Source organism: Anabas testudineus, chromosome 17 (assembly GCF_900324465.2).
Source record: "Anabas testudineus chromosome 17, fAnaTes1.2, whole genome shotgun sequence".
Lineage (NCBI taxonomy): Eukaryota > Metazoa > Chordata > Actinopteri > Anabantiformes > Anabantidae > Anabas > Anabas testudineus.
Genome location: NC_046626.1, coordinates 4,993,253 through 5,006,008, shown reverse-complemented (window position 1 = coordinate 5,006,008; position 12,756 = coordinate 4,993,253). Strand labels below are relative to the sequence as shown.

Genomic DNA, 12,756 nt, shown 5'->3' with positions numbered 1-12,756 from the left:
GAAAAAAAAAAGAAGCTTGAATTTAAAAGAAGCAAAGAGGAAACACAAGCTCCTTGCCATTGTGAGGAATGTAATTGTCACTGAATCATCCATCTCTTTGTTACTGAAATTGACTGGAGCTATTTTCCAAAATGGCAGGCGAAGATAAACTCTGACGACTCGATTCGCAGTGTGACAGACAGATGGAGATAAACCAAATCGCCAACAGGGCAGCGTCATTTTCATGTCGTAAAATAAACGCGTGCAATTTCGATGTAAATGTGAGAGAAGATTTATATATATATATAAAAAAACAAAAAACGGCATGGAAACCACTTTTTTGGTGATAATGTGGTCTGCATGGGTGAGGATCAATAACATGCGGAGACAGATTCATGGGGAGATAAGTATAATTTAAAGCAAGGCTACTTACACACACACACACACACCATGTAATAAGAGCTCAGAATGAAAAGCATGCAGCACATGTGTAAGCTTCACAAATGGCCAGCAAAACAACAGCTGTAATGCGACAGGCAGACATTTGTTCCACTAATCACTGAGGGGATTGTCAAATACAGCCGACTGGAGGTTAAAAGAGTCTTATGTTATTCTGCCCTGCTACAGTGATTCCACAATCCGTCCCGTACACACACACACACACACACACACACACACACACATACATGCTGTGGATGAGCCTCTTGCCCATCCTCCCTTGCTTTGGCCTTCGCACCTTGACAGCTGTCAGTGATTTTGACACATGTGATCAGAGAAGAATGGGATTACACCACCATTACGCACTCACAGAAAAGTCGTGTTGCGAGCGCGACAACTAGCAAACAAGTTTAATGTTCGGGCTCATTCAAAAGTGTAGCATCATTTACTGTATCATTGATCTACAGTTCTGTAACCATGAGGTTGTGCCAATGCGCCAATTATATTTGTGGTGCTCACTGCAAAATAATAAGCCTAAATAATTCAGCAGCAACATGTCTTCACCAGAAACTGTGTCCTGTTTAACTTGGATAATTAGTTGGCCTCGTTGTCAACGGTTTTCAGTGCGGCTGCGTGTGAAAACTGTTGATAACAAGCTGTGTGGATTATTCAGGCAATGTAATCTAATCAGTGGGGTTGATTTTAATGATGACCCAGATTATGTATACAGGTGTATGTAACAGGCACATACACTTTGTCCAGACACAAGACAAAGGTGAAAACTATTGGCAATTAGTGGAGGATATGTTTTAACGTGTTTCAACATAACTTTTCCCACTTTCTCCAGCATCTGCCCACAGCAACCTACTACTGCACACACCTGCTCTAGTTATTTTTATTTATTCTTTTTGGCTTTGTGAGGACAGTGGAAACAACCTGTCAGGAAACAGTTTATTCACCCAAACAGCAGTTCCAACTGTTCCACGTTCATTTGGAGCCTTCGGTGAAATATGAGCGTGTTCAGCTGATGAATGCTTCTTTTTTGTTCACTGCTTAGTAACTAACTGTGTGTGTGTGTGTGTCTGCTGTTTGTTGTTAAGTGGCTTTATAGAGCTTCGCTGCACAAAACAGCAGCCTGCTTCTGACTGAAACGAGGCTGCGAGTGAGGTGAGTGCTGCTGTGGACTGGGCAGCTCAGCAACGGGCTGAAACTCACTGTGTGGCCATGTGAAGTTGACGGGAGCTGCAGATTTTTGCTGATAATTCTCTTTAGGTTCATCTCTACCTTTTACATTTAACACATTTTGGCTTCCTGACTAAGGTGCAGGATCCATGTGTTGGTGATGAAAACAAGGAGTGAATAGAAATGTTTTGCTAATATGCTGCATTAATTTTATTATGAGATGCTCATATGTGTAACTTTGTGCTATTTTAATTAGCTTTCTTCTCTTAACGTTATATTTTTTGGTTGCTGTGAGCATCATAAACAAAATACTACTTACCTCAGCTGATACCAGAAATCTGACAGGTTGATTTCTGGACACATTAATAGCTGGATAGGGGCCAGCACATGAACATACAAGCAGATAACAAGGTGCTAATGATGAGGGCAGTGGTGCCTCCCTCCTTCCTGGTTATCCTGTTGCATTTTCATCTGTGATTTCTCAGGAAATCCATTACTATTGCAGAGGGGTATCATGCTCCTGCACCACAATCAATACTCTTCCATTAAGGTGATGAACGGTCTGTTTCCCCAACCCTCTGCAGTCAAGACAAATTCTCAGCACCCACTGATCCAAATCAGTCAATGTGGCCCTGACAGCACTAAACCCAGGCAATGTGAAGGGCAAAGAGAGTGACTGACCGACGAAGTCTGACCAACTCCTTCAGCCCCACAGCTCCACGTCTCCACTGCCTTTCACCCTAACAGCAGTCAGTTGAACTCTGACGTTCATTTCTCAAACACGGAGTGAGGCACGGATTCTTAAATTAAAACTACTACTGTGGGAAACGTTTTCAACAACAAAAACAGCCACTGTTCTTTAATTTAAACAGAAAATACAAAGTCATGTTGACACAGGGAAGACGGCACCATGTTAATTTAATAAAGTCAGCAGCGGAGACTGTTTTCCTTCATTTATACAACTGACAGTTTCTGCTATCTTTTTGGTAATCTGAAGAGAAATGCAGCGAGGCGAAGCAATTACCGAGTGACTGACAGGCTCACGGGCATGTAGCTGTAAGACAACACAGCAGATTCTGCATAATGCCAAGAGCAAAGTTCAAATCCTTCTGTAAACCAGAGATTGGATATTGATGATGAACGATACGGCTGCATTACATCACTGAATCAATAGAAGCAGGAATGAATCAGCTGCTCATTAGCAATGTAGCTACAGCTCAGGCTAATGGGGGGTTTGAAAAATATGCACTATCAATAATGAAATGTCAAGGGATGATCAACCTAAGCTAGTGCTGGCAAGAGACTCCCTCTGCCTGCTCTGCTATGCTCTCCCACACTTCGCTGAGCTCTGCCCAACACATGAGGTTGGCGCCATTGTTACCGATCAAGCAAAAATAATCTAAGTTCTCTGATTGGTTAGAAAGGTTAGCCTCTCTTTGAAAGCTTCGAGAAGTGACTATCTCTGCAATCAAATATAAAGCATGTGTCTTGAAGTAGCAAATTCTCACAAAACAGAGCCGGAGAGTGTGTGGGGATTTGATAAATGATTCAGTCAATGATCAAAAAGTGCTAATTGATATTGAATTATATGTTTCAGCACTAGTTTTTACAATAAATTATTCTAGTGCACATTTAAAGCCTTTTAACTGGCCCTGAACTGACACTTGAACGCAGGATGATAAACCTCCCAGCTCTGCTCCTTTGTGCTGTTTTAATATCTGTGCCCGGCCTGCACCGTTTTGGATTGTGTGTGTCCACGTGGCACAAACAGATTGATCAATGATGAGCCGACACCGAGATGAAAGATTGTTCAGTGAATTCATTCATCTCTGACTAGTGTCAGATGATCTGAATAACAATAATAGCCGCTCTCACTCTCTCTCCCCAGCCTTATTAATGAAAGTGTAGAGTCACCATGTCACATTGCTGGTATGTCACTTATTATAGCTGACAAAAGTGGAGGACCAACAGCTTGCTCACGGTGACCGCTGCACTCCCGGAACTGGAGTCACCTTTCAAACAAAATGCAACAGCGGTCTCACAAGCAGGGAAATTGCTTTCTGTCAAAAAAAGGGCAAGTCCAGTTTGGAACGTGTCCTTCAGCCCCCCCGACACACAGGCCGTGGCACTACATTGCAGTGTGGCTCTGAGGACAATTTCAACAACATACTGTACAAAGACAAAAAGTTCTCCTGCCACACTCGTCCCACCAGTCCACTATCTAAAAAACTAATTCCTAATCCATTCTTCAGGGCAATTGCCTTTGTCACATTCTTTTTATCTCTCGCCCGGACAGGAGGGATGCAGCTGATGAGATTGCATGGCTGTTAAGCAGAAGTGATAACAGTCCCATGGAACCAAAAAAAAAACCCAGCAGGACTATGGCTACGGGAGGCTATGAGACCAAGAAGTGCGCTGTATGTTGTGTTAAGGCTTAACAAGCCATTGACACCTAACCGTGTTCATTACGTAGCCTAATACTGTAACCTGGTGGCAGCCGTGATGGATGTTACGGCCCAGAAATAAAGTGGCTCGGCTGGAGTAGCAGTGCCTGTGAAAAGAAGCTGCTGTTCTTTTCCCATCCACAGTCGTGTCGCACTCGTCTGTCTCCAGTGGATGGAGATTAAGTACATATTGTAATGTTGAAGACAGGATGTGGATTAACCTCCATCTACATCAATCAACAAAGGACAGGAAAGACGAGATATCTTGAAAAGCTGAAGGGAGATATTAATGCAATTAGCTGTTATTATTCATGGCTCCAGTGAATACTACTACTTACCAGTGGATGGTTGTATGATGGCTATTTGTAGCTCTTTGTTTCAGATGGATAAATCTGATTCAGTGGAGACAGAAGGCTCCATGAGTTACACTTCTCAGTGTGTTTGCTCCAGTACATTTGCACTGCGGGGTGCGATGATCATGAATATGGGCTACAAACACGGTTTAGCTTTGTTAAACGTAGTCGCTGCTGTGTGTGTTCTCTTACTTTCAAATGCAATTAGAAAACAGTCACAACATCCACCTTAATCCACTGACAACGCAGCGCACAATGATGAAAATGAAAAGACGCTAACGTATTCATTGAAAACAGCTGCTGAACATTTCTCATTGATTGCTGTTTTTGCACTCGTGGTTGATGGGTTTTAATTGTCTTCAAGGCAGTGTGCTGTCTTGATACTATGTGATACAGAAGGGTGGTTTATACTGGAACAGCCATGCTGCCCTCTTCTGACTCTGTGTGGTCAGTCTGCCTGTGCTCTTAGATCTGTGCAGTTTGGCCTCATAATAAACTTTGTACTAAATTTAAATGTATTATAGCTGTAATTATGTAAAATGTAATGCTGAGTGTGAACTTTCAGAAATAACCTTACTGGAACATTAAGTAAGGTACTGAATGATGATGGACATTTTTTACTTCATATATTATTTTTATTGACAATATGGTTGCTTTAATTTGTATCTGAAGCTATTAAGACATCAGTTTGGCTTCATCAGTCAACATAGAGTTTACATGTCTGCAATGGAAAATATGCTATTTCAGAAAACCTTTCCACTATGACAAAAGACACTTTGTGCTTTTTGTTTTGTTTGACATATTGATTAAATGCACAGATTCAGATTACTGGAAGCAGCTGGAATAGTATGATCATGAAAACTAACGCATGTCAGTCTAACCTGAAAAATAATGGCCACTGTGATCCCACAGGAGGTGAACAATAATTACCTCTCTAACCCCATCTAGTGGGGCTAAACAAGAGTAATTCAGTATCGAGTCACATTCGCTGCGGACGAGTGCTGCTGTGCTGGGGTGCGGGTTGCTTTTGAAGGTTTCCCTTCAACTATAATGTTTTGTTTCCCAAATAAAATATCTTGTTCAGTTTCCAGACTGTATGAAATGCATTTATAGGCAGATATTAATGTTGTAATCAATTACTGTAAGCATTGAAACAATGTAAAACATACTTGAATGCTTCACTAATTGCACCATTGACTACAGGAGAGTTTCACACCACGATACAGTTTGAGGAATAAGCAGAAAAACAAGGTCATGCTACAGAAGTGCATATTCTTATTACTCTTCTCTGATGGTCTAATGGTTTCGTAAAATACTGGATACTTTTACCTTCTGGTTTCTGAGTGTTTAAATTGACTGGTATGGAAGGCTGAAAGTGGGAAATTACACAATATGCAACCTGTGACTAGATGGTGCAAGTAAGTGCAGCTTCATGAATCCATTGATTTGACTCTTGTAGATGAAATCCATTTCTGGCAGTGCAGTTACACTGAAGTTTGAGTGCGCCTTAAATGTATATATTTTTCTGCAAGTTGACATCAGGAAATAGTTCTGGTAATGTATGCACTACTTTAATTTACTTTTTTGATGAAAGTACATTTTCTGACATGCAAAAATGACGTGTATAACTAGTATAAGTGGAGAAGAAATCAGCAAACTGACTCAGTTACACAGTCATTTTTAATACTGTGGCAAACATTAGCTAACATTAGCTAAAGGTCCTATATAACAGGGAACATTATAGTAGCAAAGTCCTTTGCGACATTGAAGTGTGCTCCATTACATATGAATCCAGCTTTTATTTTGTTAAAAGAAAGAAGAATAAAAAGTTTTTCTCATGCAAAACCTATGTAGTGTCACTTTACACTCTAAAAGATATTGAATTAAATTTACCTATGACCACTCCTATGACACACCATATTCATGATACATAAAGGATTCAATGTTAAAAATCAAGACTGTCAACATAATACAAACAGAGGACGCCACAACGCGCTGATCTTTAAAATAGATTTTATTTAACATTTTGTAATTCAACAGTTTACGATACACAGCTGACAGGACTAAGACATTTCAATGGAATTTGGCCCTAAAGGTTGAAGAACAAGAAGAACAGACATGGTTAGATAGATAGACAAATAGATATGATAGAAGGTACCAGAAGAACTGTGTTCTCTTTACACGCTTGTGCTTTTTCTTCTCCCATGAAACAATTCACATTAGCATAGAAACAACACAGCATTTTGTCCATTTTCTTGCAGCCAGAGCACTGAAAAAATAAATTGTTTTTACTGTACTTGAAGCTTATTTTCAAAATGGAAGTGTACATTTTTATTCTAATGATATATTTATTTTTTATTGTTTATAAAAAAAAAATGATTTCTTTAAAGTGCTGTAACATGAGATTATGCTTTTATGAGCAGTAGTAAGAAATTCAAGAGGTACTGTTCTGTAATTTACAGAGAACCACAGGAACAAGGTAAAATCACAGTTTTGTTTTTAGTACAGTGGAGCAGTTGTGCTGTGAATTTGTGTACAAAAATGGTCCAAACCTCTGCGTTCAAATTTACGTTCTTCAACACCAGTGACTTTCTGTACAGCCGTCTCAGTGTACAGTGATAGCAAGCAGTAGTATGTTAGTACCTGGTGACGTGGATCCATTAATAACTGAGCTAGTCTCAGTTGTATGTGTTTTTTACTTCAGCTTTTCTACAGGCCCAATGGGTCAGGTCTAGTTCTTTTGGTAGCCAGACAATCACAAAATTTACCAATGAACCAATTTTAAAAAAGTAACTCGAGCCATGTTTGATACATATTGGTTATATCGCCTAAAATGTCTACACAATATCATATTATCAACTGAAATTACGCATCAGAGCTGCACAAGACTGAAAAAAATGTGAGTAAACTGGTTCTGATGCTAATTTTGGTGTTTTGATTTAGCTTTAATTTTATTTTACATTTTATAACTAGACACTGAAAAATGCCAAAAACGGTTTGGGTTAATGGCCACAAAGTATTAAAGGTAAACTGTTGGCACTGCACTGTGTAAAGTACATTTTTAAGTCAATGTAATACTGTTTAAAAAAAATCATCGTCATGTAGCTGCAGCTACCGTCTCCACCAGAGCTCACAGTAAAAACTAACCATTCTTTTGTAGTTCAAGTTTCGATCCAAAGCTTTTTGTTTGGCAATGTTTTAATATCAGCTGGCTTTATCTTAAGTCACTATGAATACAACTCCTAAAACAAACAAAAAAAAAAAAAGTAGTGTCAATGAACAATGATTAAAATCTGAAGATAAAATATGTAGTTTTCTTTCTCTTCTTTTAGTACAAAAGGTTTTTTTTTTTTTTTTAAAGATACTGTATGTTATTAGCAGAATAGGACTTGGCTAGTTCTGATAGATAAGAGATACAAAGACATCAATACTGACACTACACCTGCTCTACATGCAGGCTCAGCAATAACAGCTAATCCACTACACACAGAGTACACAATACACCTGACACCATCTACATTACACTACAAGAAAAATGACAAATAAAAAATAAAATGAACCAAAACCTGCCCGCCCCAAACCCACGGAAACACACGTACCCCAGTCCTGAAATAAAAGCAGAGATAAACACACACATACACAGTGCGATTATATTTTTTTTAACATTACTGTACAACGGGAGGAAGAGTCGCGGGGGCCAGCAGAAATAGAGAGGGCTGGGATACTTAGAGAGATGGTAACACGGTGGCAAAGCTTCACCTACTACAGCATGAACACACAAGACAAGGCAATCACAAAAAGGAAAATGCTCTGAGCTGCAAGCTGTCCCAACACGCGCTGAGAATAAGAAGAACATATTCATATCTTTTCTGCAAAATAAACCTCATTTTCGATCGGAATTTCTAATCAGAAGAAGCGACCCAATATACGGGAATTAGCAGATGGCTGTGATGTATTGTTAGATAGAGCACCTGGTTTTGCAAGTAATTTGATGAATACTGAACACAGTTACAAAATATGCCACATGAGGCATGAAGAGTTAGGAATGATCCAGAGCTGGAAGGTCAAAACAGACCAAGGTTACAATTCACCATCTACTGTACTGGAATAACCTTCCTGTACAAAAGCCTGATTAAAACCTCGCTAGAAATGTGTGCTTGTATCAGAATTACCACTGTGCTCATCCTTATCACTCCTTCACTACATTTGTGGTCATGTGCTTACAATCACCATCTTAATCTTCGTAGTTTTCTCCTTTAATAGGAGGTTTTGCTTCTGTTTATTTATTTATATCTCACATTTAAACCTCTGTTGTTGCCTTTACTACCCTGAGTGGCAGCGTCACTCCCCCCTTGTGGATTCTCGGAGAAACTGCACCGTCATGTTTAATTTCACTGACCACTTCCAAGGGCGAGAACAGTGCTGGAGGAAATTCAGTTGTGCTTCAAAGTAAAGAGAAAAAGAAGACTGAAAATAGCTGTAATTCTTAAAATTAGCTCAGTGCAATTTCGGGAAATATATTTCTTAAAAAATAAGATGGCGGCTACCTGCCTTATTTCTGTCCTAGCAGCTAGCTAGTTTAGCTTAGCATAATAACTGCAAGCAGATCACCCTCGCCAAGACTAGCTGATAGATTTGTTTGTGCAAATTAAACAAAATAAGATGGTTTAAGATGACATTTTAAGTATTGGGTGGTAGATTTGCAACAGAGTTAGGCTAGCTGCTTGCAGGCTTAATGCTAAGCTAAGCTAATTGGCTTCCGGCCCCAGCTACATATTATCCCACAGGCGTGCGATTTCCTCTCACGTCTTCAGTCTTCTCATCTAACTTCCAGCAAGAAAGCAAGTATGTATATTTTTCTTGTGAAGATGTTCTGTGCTCATTCTGGTACCATAACCCAGAAGCATCTCTCTACTACAGTGTTGTCTTAGGCGCTTTCCGATCGGTCACTTAACTCTGCGTGTTAATGAGCCTCCTCTCTATCCTTTCACCCTTCTCAAAAAACAAAAACAGACAAACAAACAAACAAACAACAGCAAACTAAGTCACGGATGAGGAATGGTAAACACGGTTAATTATGATTCTGTAGTTTTTATCTTTTTGTACAAAATAAACATATGCTGTCTTTATAATTATTTACTAAGTTACTTTACAATAATGAGCGGTAAGAAGGAGATTTCTACTGAGAGAGTGATACAGCTACGTTTAAAACTACATAACTCACTTAAAATGCTTTTTTCTGTGTCCTTCAGGAAACAAGCTGCGTCCTCGTCTCGCCTGTCTCTCCACCAATCACAGCACAGCTTGGCTCAGAGCTTTTAAAACAAGTGTCTGTAAATACATTAAAGGTTCCACTGACTGTAAGAGACTGACACCAGACCAGTCTCTGAGATATTTATGTTACCAAAAACACGTGCAGGTAGCTTAGGTAATGTTTTTGGTAACATGCCTGAATGTGGCAGATTGCTACGAGCCACGGGAGACAAAGACTACGACACAACTATGATCCTTTTTGCTCGCTACCTCCTTAAGCCCAGATCCTCCTTCACTAACCATATCCCATGATGAATTTCACTCACACAGAGCTGCATCCATCTGTTTTGTATGTATGTGTAGGTATTTCAGGCCTTATAATCTTAATAGGTCTCCTTAGTTGAGGCAAGGTTTCCACAGGTGAGGAACAAACCACAATGCTTAAGTTCGCTTGGACCCTGAGAAATGGGCACTGGGATCTCTTCTTTCAAAAAATACTGGAAACAAATGTGCTTTGTGCAACGTGTGTGGCTGTATGTGTGCGATTGCGGAGGCAGACAGTTACAGTACGGTTAAAGTTCACTGATATTGCGCTGCCGAGTTCCCGAGCAGCTTTAGTGGAGAAAGTTACAAATAGAGGACACTTGCACAGAAAATCAGCCCTAAGTGTCAGTCGCCGTCTGGGGTGCTTGTTAAACATTTGTGCTCTAAAGGATTTTTTTTTTGAAGAAGCAGCAGCATAAACACAACAGGCTTAGTCTTAAGCTGAGATCAACTATGGCTGAGGTCACCGTGTGCTGTGAAATGCACAGTAGTGTGAGTGTACGAGTGTGAATGAGTGCGTGTGCTTCCTTCTCTGGCCATGGACTTATTTCTTTTCGCAGCATCAAGACTGTAAACGGCCAGTGCAGGCACGGTTCACCTATATATTACAGCACCACAACGACCACATCACTGCCACTATAGAAAGTCTCAAGCCGATCTCAAGCAGACCCAACAGAATAAAGGAGAACAGTGTGTGTCTCAATGTTTCTGCATGCACAAAACAAACACATGCAGCTTCACAATCTACTGTACCTCTAACTGCATATGAAGATGGCATATACAAGTTTTACAAAAAAAAAAAAAAAAATGAAAGGAAAAAACAAACTGCATTATTAAATTATGTGGAAGAAATTAACAACCTACCCGCCCAAAACACACACACTGACATACACGCAAATCTTTTGGATGATGACCCAATTTTTTCTTCCTTTCACTTTTTTTTTCCCCATTTATCTAGCGACATCACACAGATAGATAGAAGAGGTTAGGATCGATATAATAAGCCCTTACAATATGTAAAGGTCTCCAGCGAATAGGATCTCCCCCACAGACTGTGGGAAAGTGGGGTGAGGATGGAAGAGAAGGGAGGAAAAGCCGAGGGATTTAAGGAGTAGACGGTTGGGAGGCAGGGAGGCTGTAGCCCAGTAGCGCCGACAGAGCGGGGGTGCCGTCTATGCACTGGGGTTGGGGTTGTTGTGCGTGTTGGTGGAGCCGTTGCTTCCCTGGATGGTGAGGCTGATCTCATCCTTCCTCTCCTTCTCCTTCTCCTCCTCCTTCAGCTCCTCCTTCAGCTCCTCCTTCTCCTTGAGTGGACGAGCCTCCACAGTGTCTTCGGAGGCCATGGGGGCGTAGCGGCCTGTCCGGTGCTCCTGCAGGGCAGGGCCCCACTTTGGATGTGATCGGCATGCGTTCTTCAACCGCTAAGACACGGAGAGAAACAGAGACACTCATGACAACCGGAAAAAAAAGCACAGTCCATATCCATTATGTAAGTGTGATGCCATGACTTTGTGCTACAAGGAGCAGAGGTGTTGACATCTTCTTTGTGCAAAGTAAACTGGAGCAGAAACTATGTTTTGGTAGTGACCAAGAAGACAGACAGACATCCAGAGGGACCTCTGACTAAAGTCAATGCTTCTTTGTATTTAAAGGGATCTAATTGGTGTGGTTCAGGCATCTGATCAGAATGCCTCATGGGTGCTTCACACTGGAGGTATACTGGTCCAACTAGTAGGAAAGACCCGGGCAGACCCAGAACACAATGGAGGGATTACATATCTAGTCTGGAAATGTCTTGAACCTCAAGGAAGAGCTGTATAATGGGGCTATGGAGAAGGACATCTGGACTACTTTGCTGAACCTGCAACCATTGGTATCGACCTCTGATATGAATGGCAGGTAATGAATGGATGGAGATATAATTTGCTTTAGCGATGTATTTTGAATGTGTGAACTACTGCAAGTCTGTTTTTCATGTTCTTTTCATGATCTATGCCTCAAATTGTATGGTGGAGGTCCACAGAGAGTTCAATGGACTTCATGACTTGTCCTTACATGTACATAGTGTGAATTATGGGACCTTATATACATAAGTGTCTGCCTTTCTAAACTACATGCACTATAATCACTTTTACATTTCACAGCTGGCATGCATGTCAAAGACATGTCACTAAGGCTCACTCTAATAGAGAGAGAGCTTTAGCAGAAGCAGTATTGTACCTCTCTGAAGGTGGCTCCTGGGGACCTTGAAATCTTGTAAAGGGCATAGATAGGTATGCAGATCACCGAGGACAGAGCCATGGCGAAGCCAATAGCTAAAGACCAGCCTGGATACACGTAGTCGTTGTAGGTGATGGGCTTGTACTGGATCACTGTGAAGATCAGGATGAACTACACGGACAGGCGAGGGACAGAGAGAGCGCAGGATGAAAATCAGCAGGTATTTTTCAGCAGGATGATAAATTAGAATCAAGGTGATGAATTAGAAATGTGTCATAAAAAAAAGAGTTGCACAATACACGTATTTTAACATTTTCATTCTAGATTAAGGCTAAGTGAAGGTGAATGCATTAAAAAGATAGCAATAAGTACAGTATAGTAATAAATCAGCATGTGGTCCCCATTAGGCAAACAAATGGCCGCTGTTGCTACTGTCAAATTAAAAAAAGATCACCCCCTGTGCAGCTGAGGATTTTTTACACGAACATTTACTGTATACTGGTAAAATAACTGTAGACTGCAGCACAGCGGGCATTTCTTTTATTGAGAAGTTGAAGGGAATT

At 40.6% G+C, this 12,756-nt stretch overlaps 1 protein-coding gene across 5 annotated transcripts in view; it reads right to left on the bottom strand.

Annotated features, from left to right (window-relative positions):
• Positions 1-6,603: 6,603 nt before the first annotated feature.
• The window catches only part of slc6a9 (solute carrier family 6 member 9), a 63,853-nt gene continuing 57,700 nt past the window's right edge, over positions 6,604-12,756 (bottom strand). For all 5 annotated transcript variants that reach the window (XM_026374695.1, XM_026374696.1, XM_026374697.1 and 2 more), the window contains 2 exons: positions 12,194-12,364; positions 6,604-11,394 (listed from right to left, as the gene is read on the bottom strand). In XM_026374695.1, coding sequence (XP_026230480.1) covers positions 11,146-11,394; positions 12,194-12,364 — 420 coding nt within the window. In that variant the 3' untranslated portion in view covers positions 6,604-11,145. The remainder of the gene's footprint in view (positions 11,395-12,193; positions 12,365-12,756) is intronic.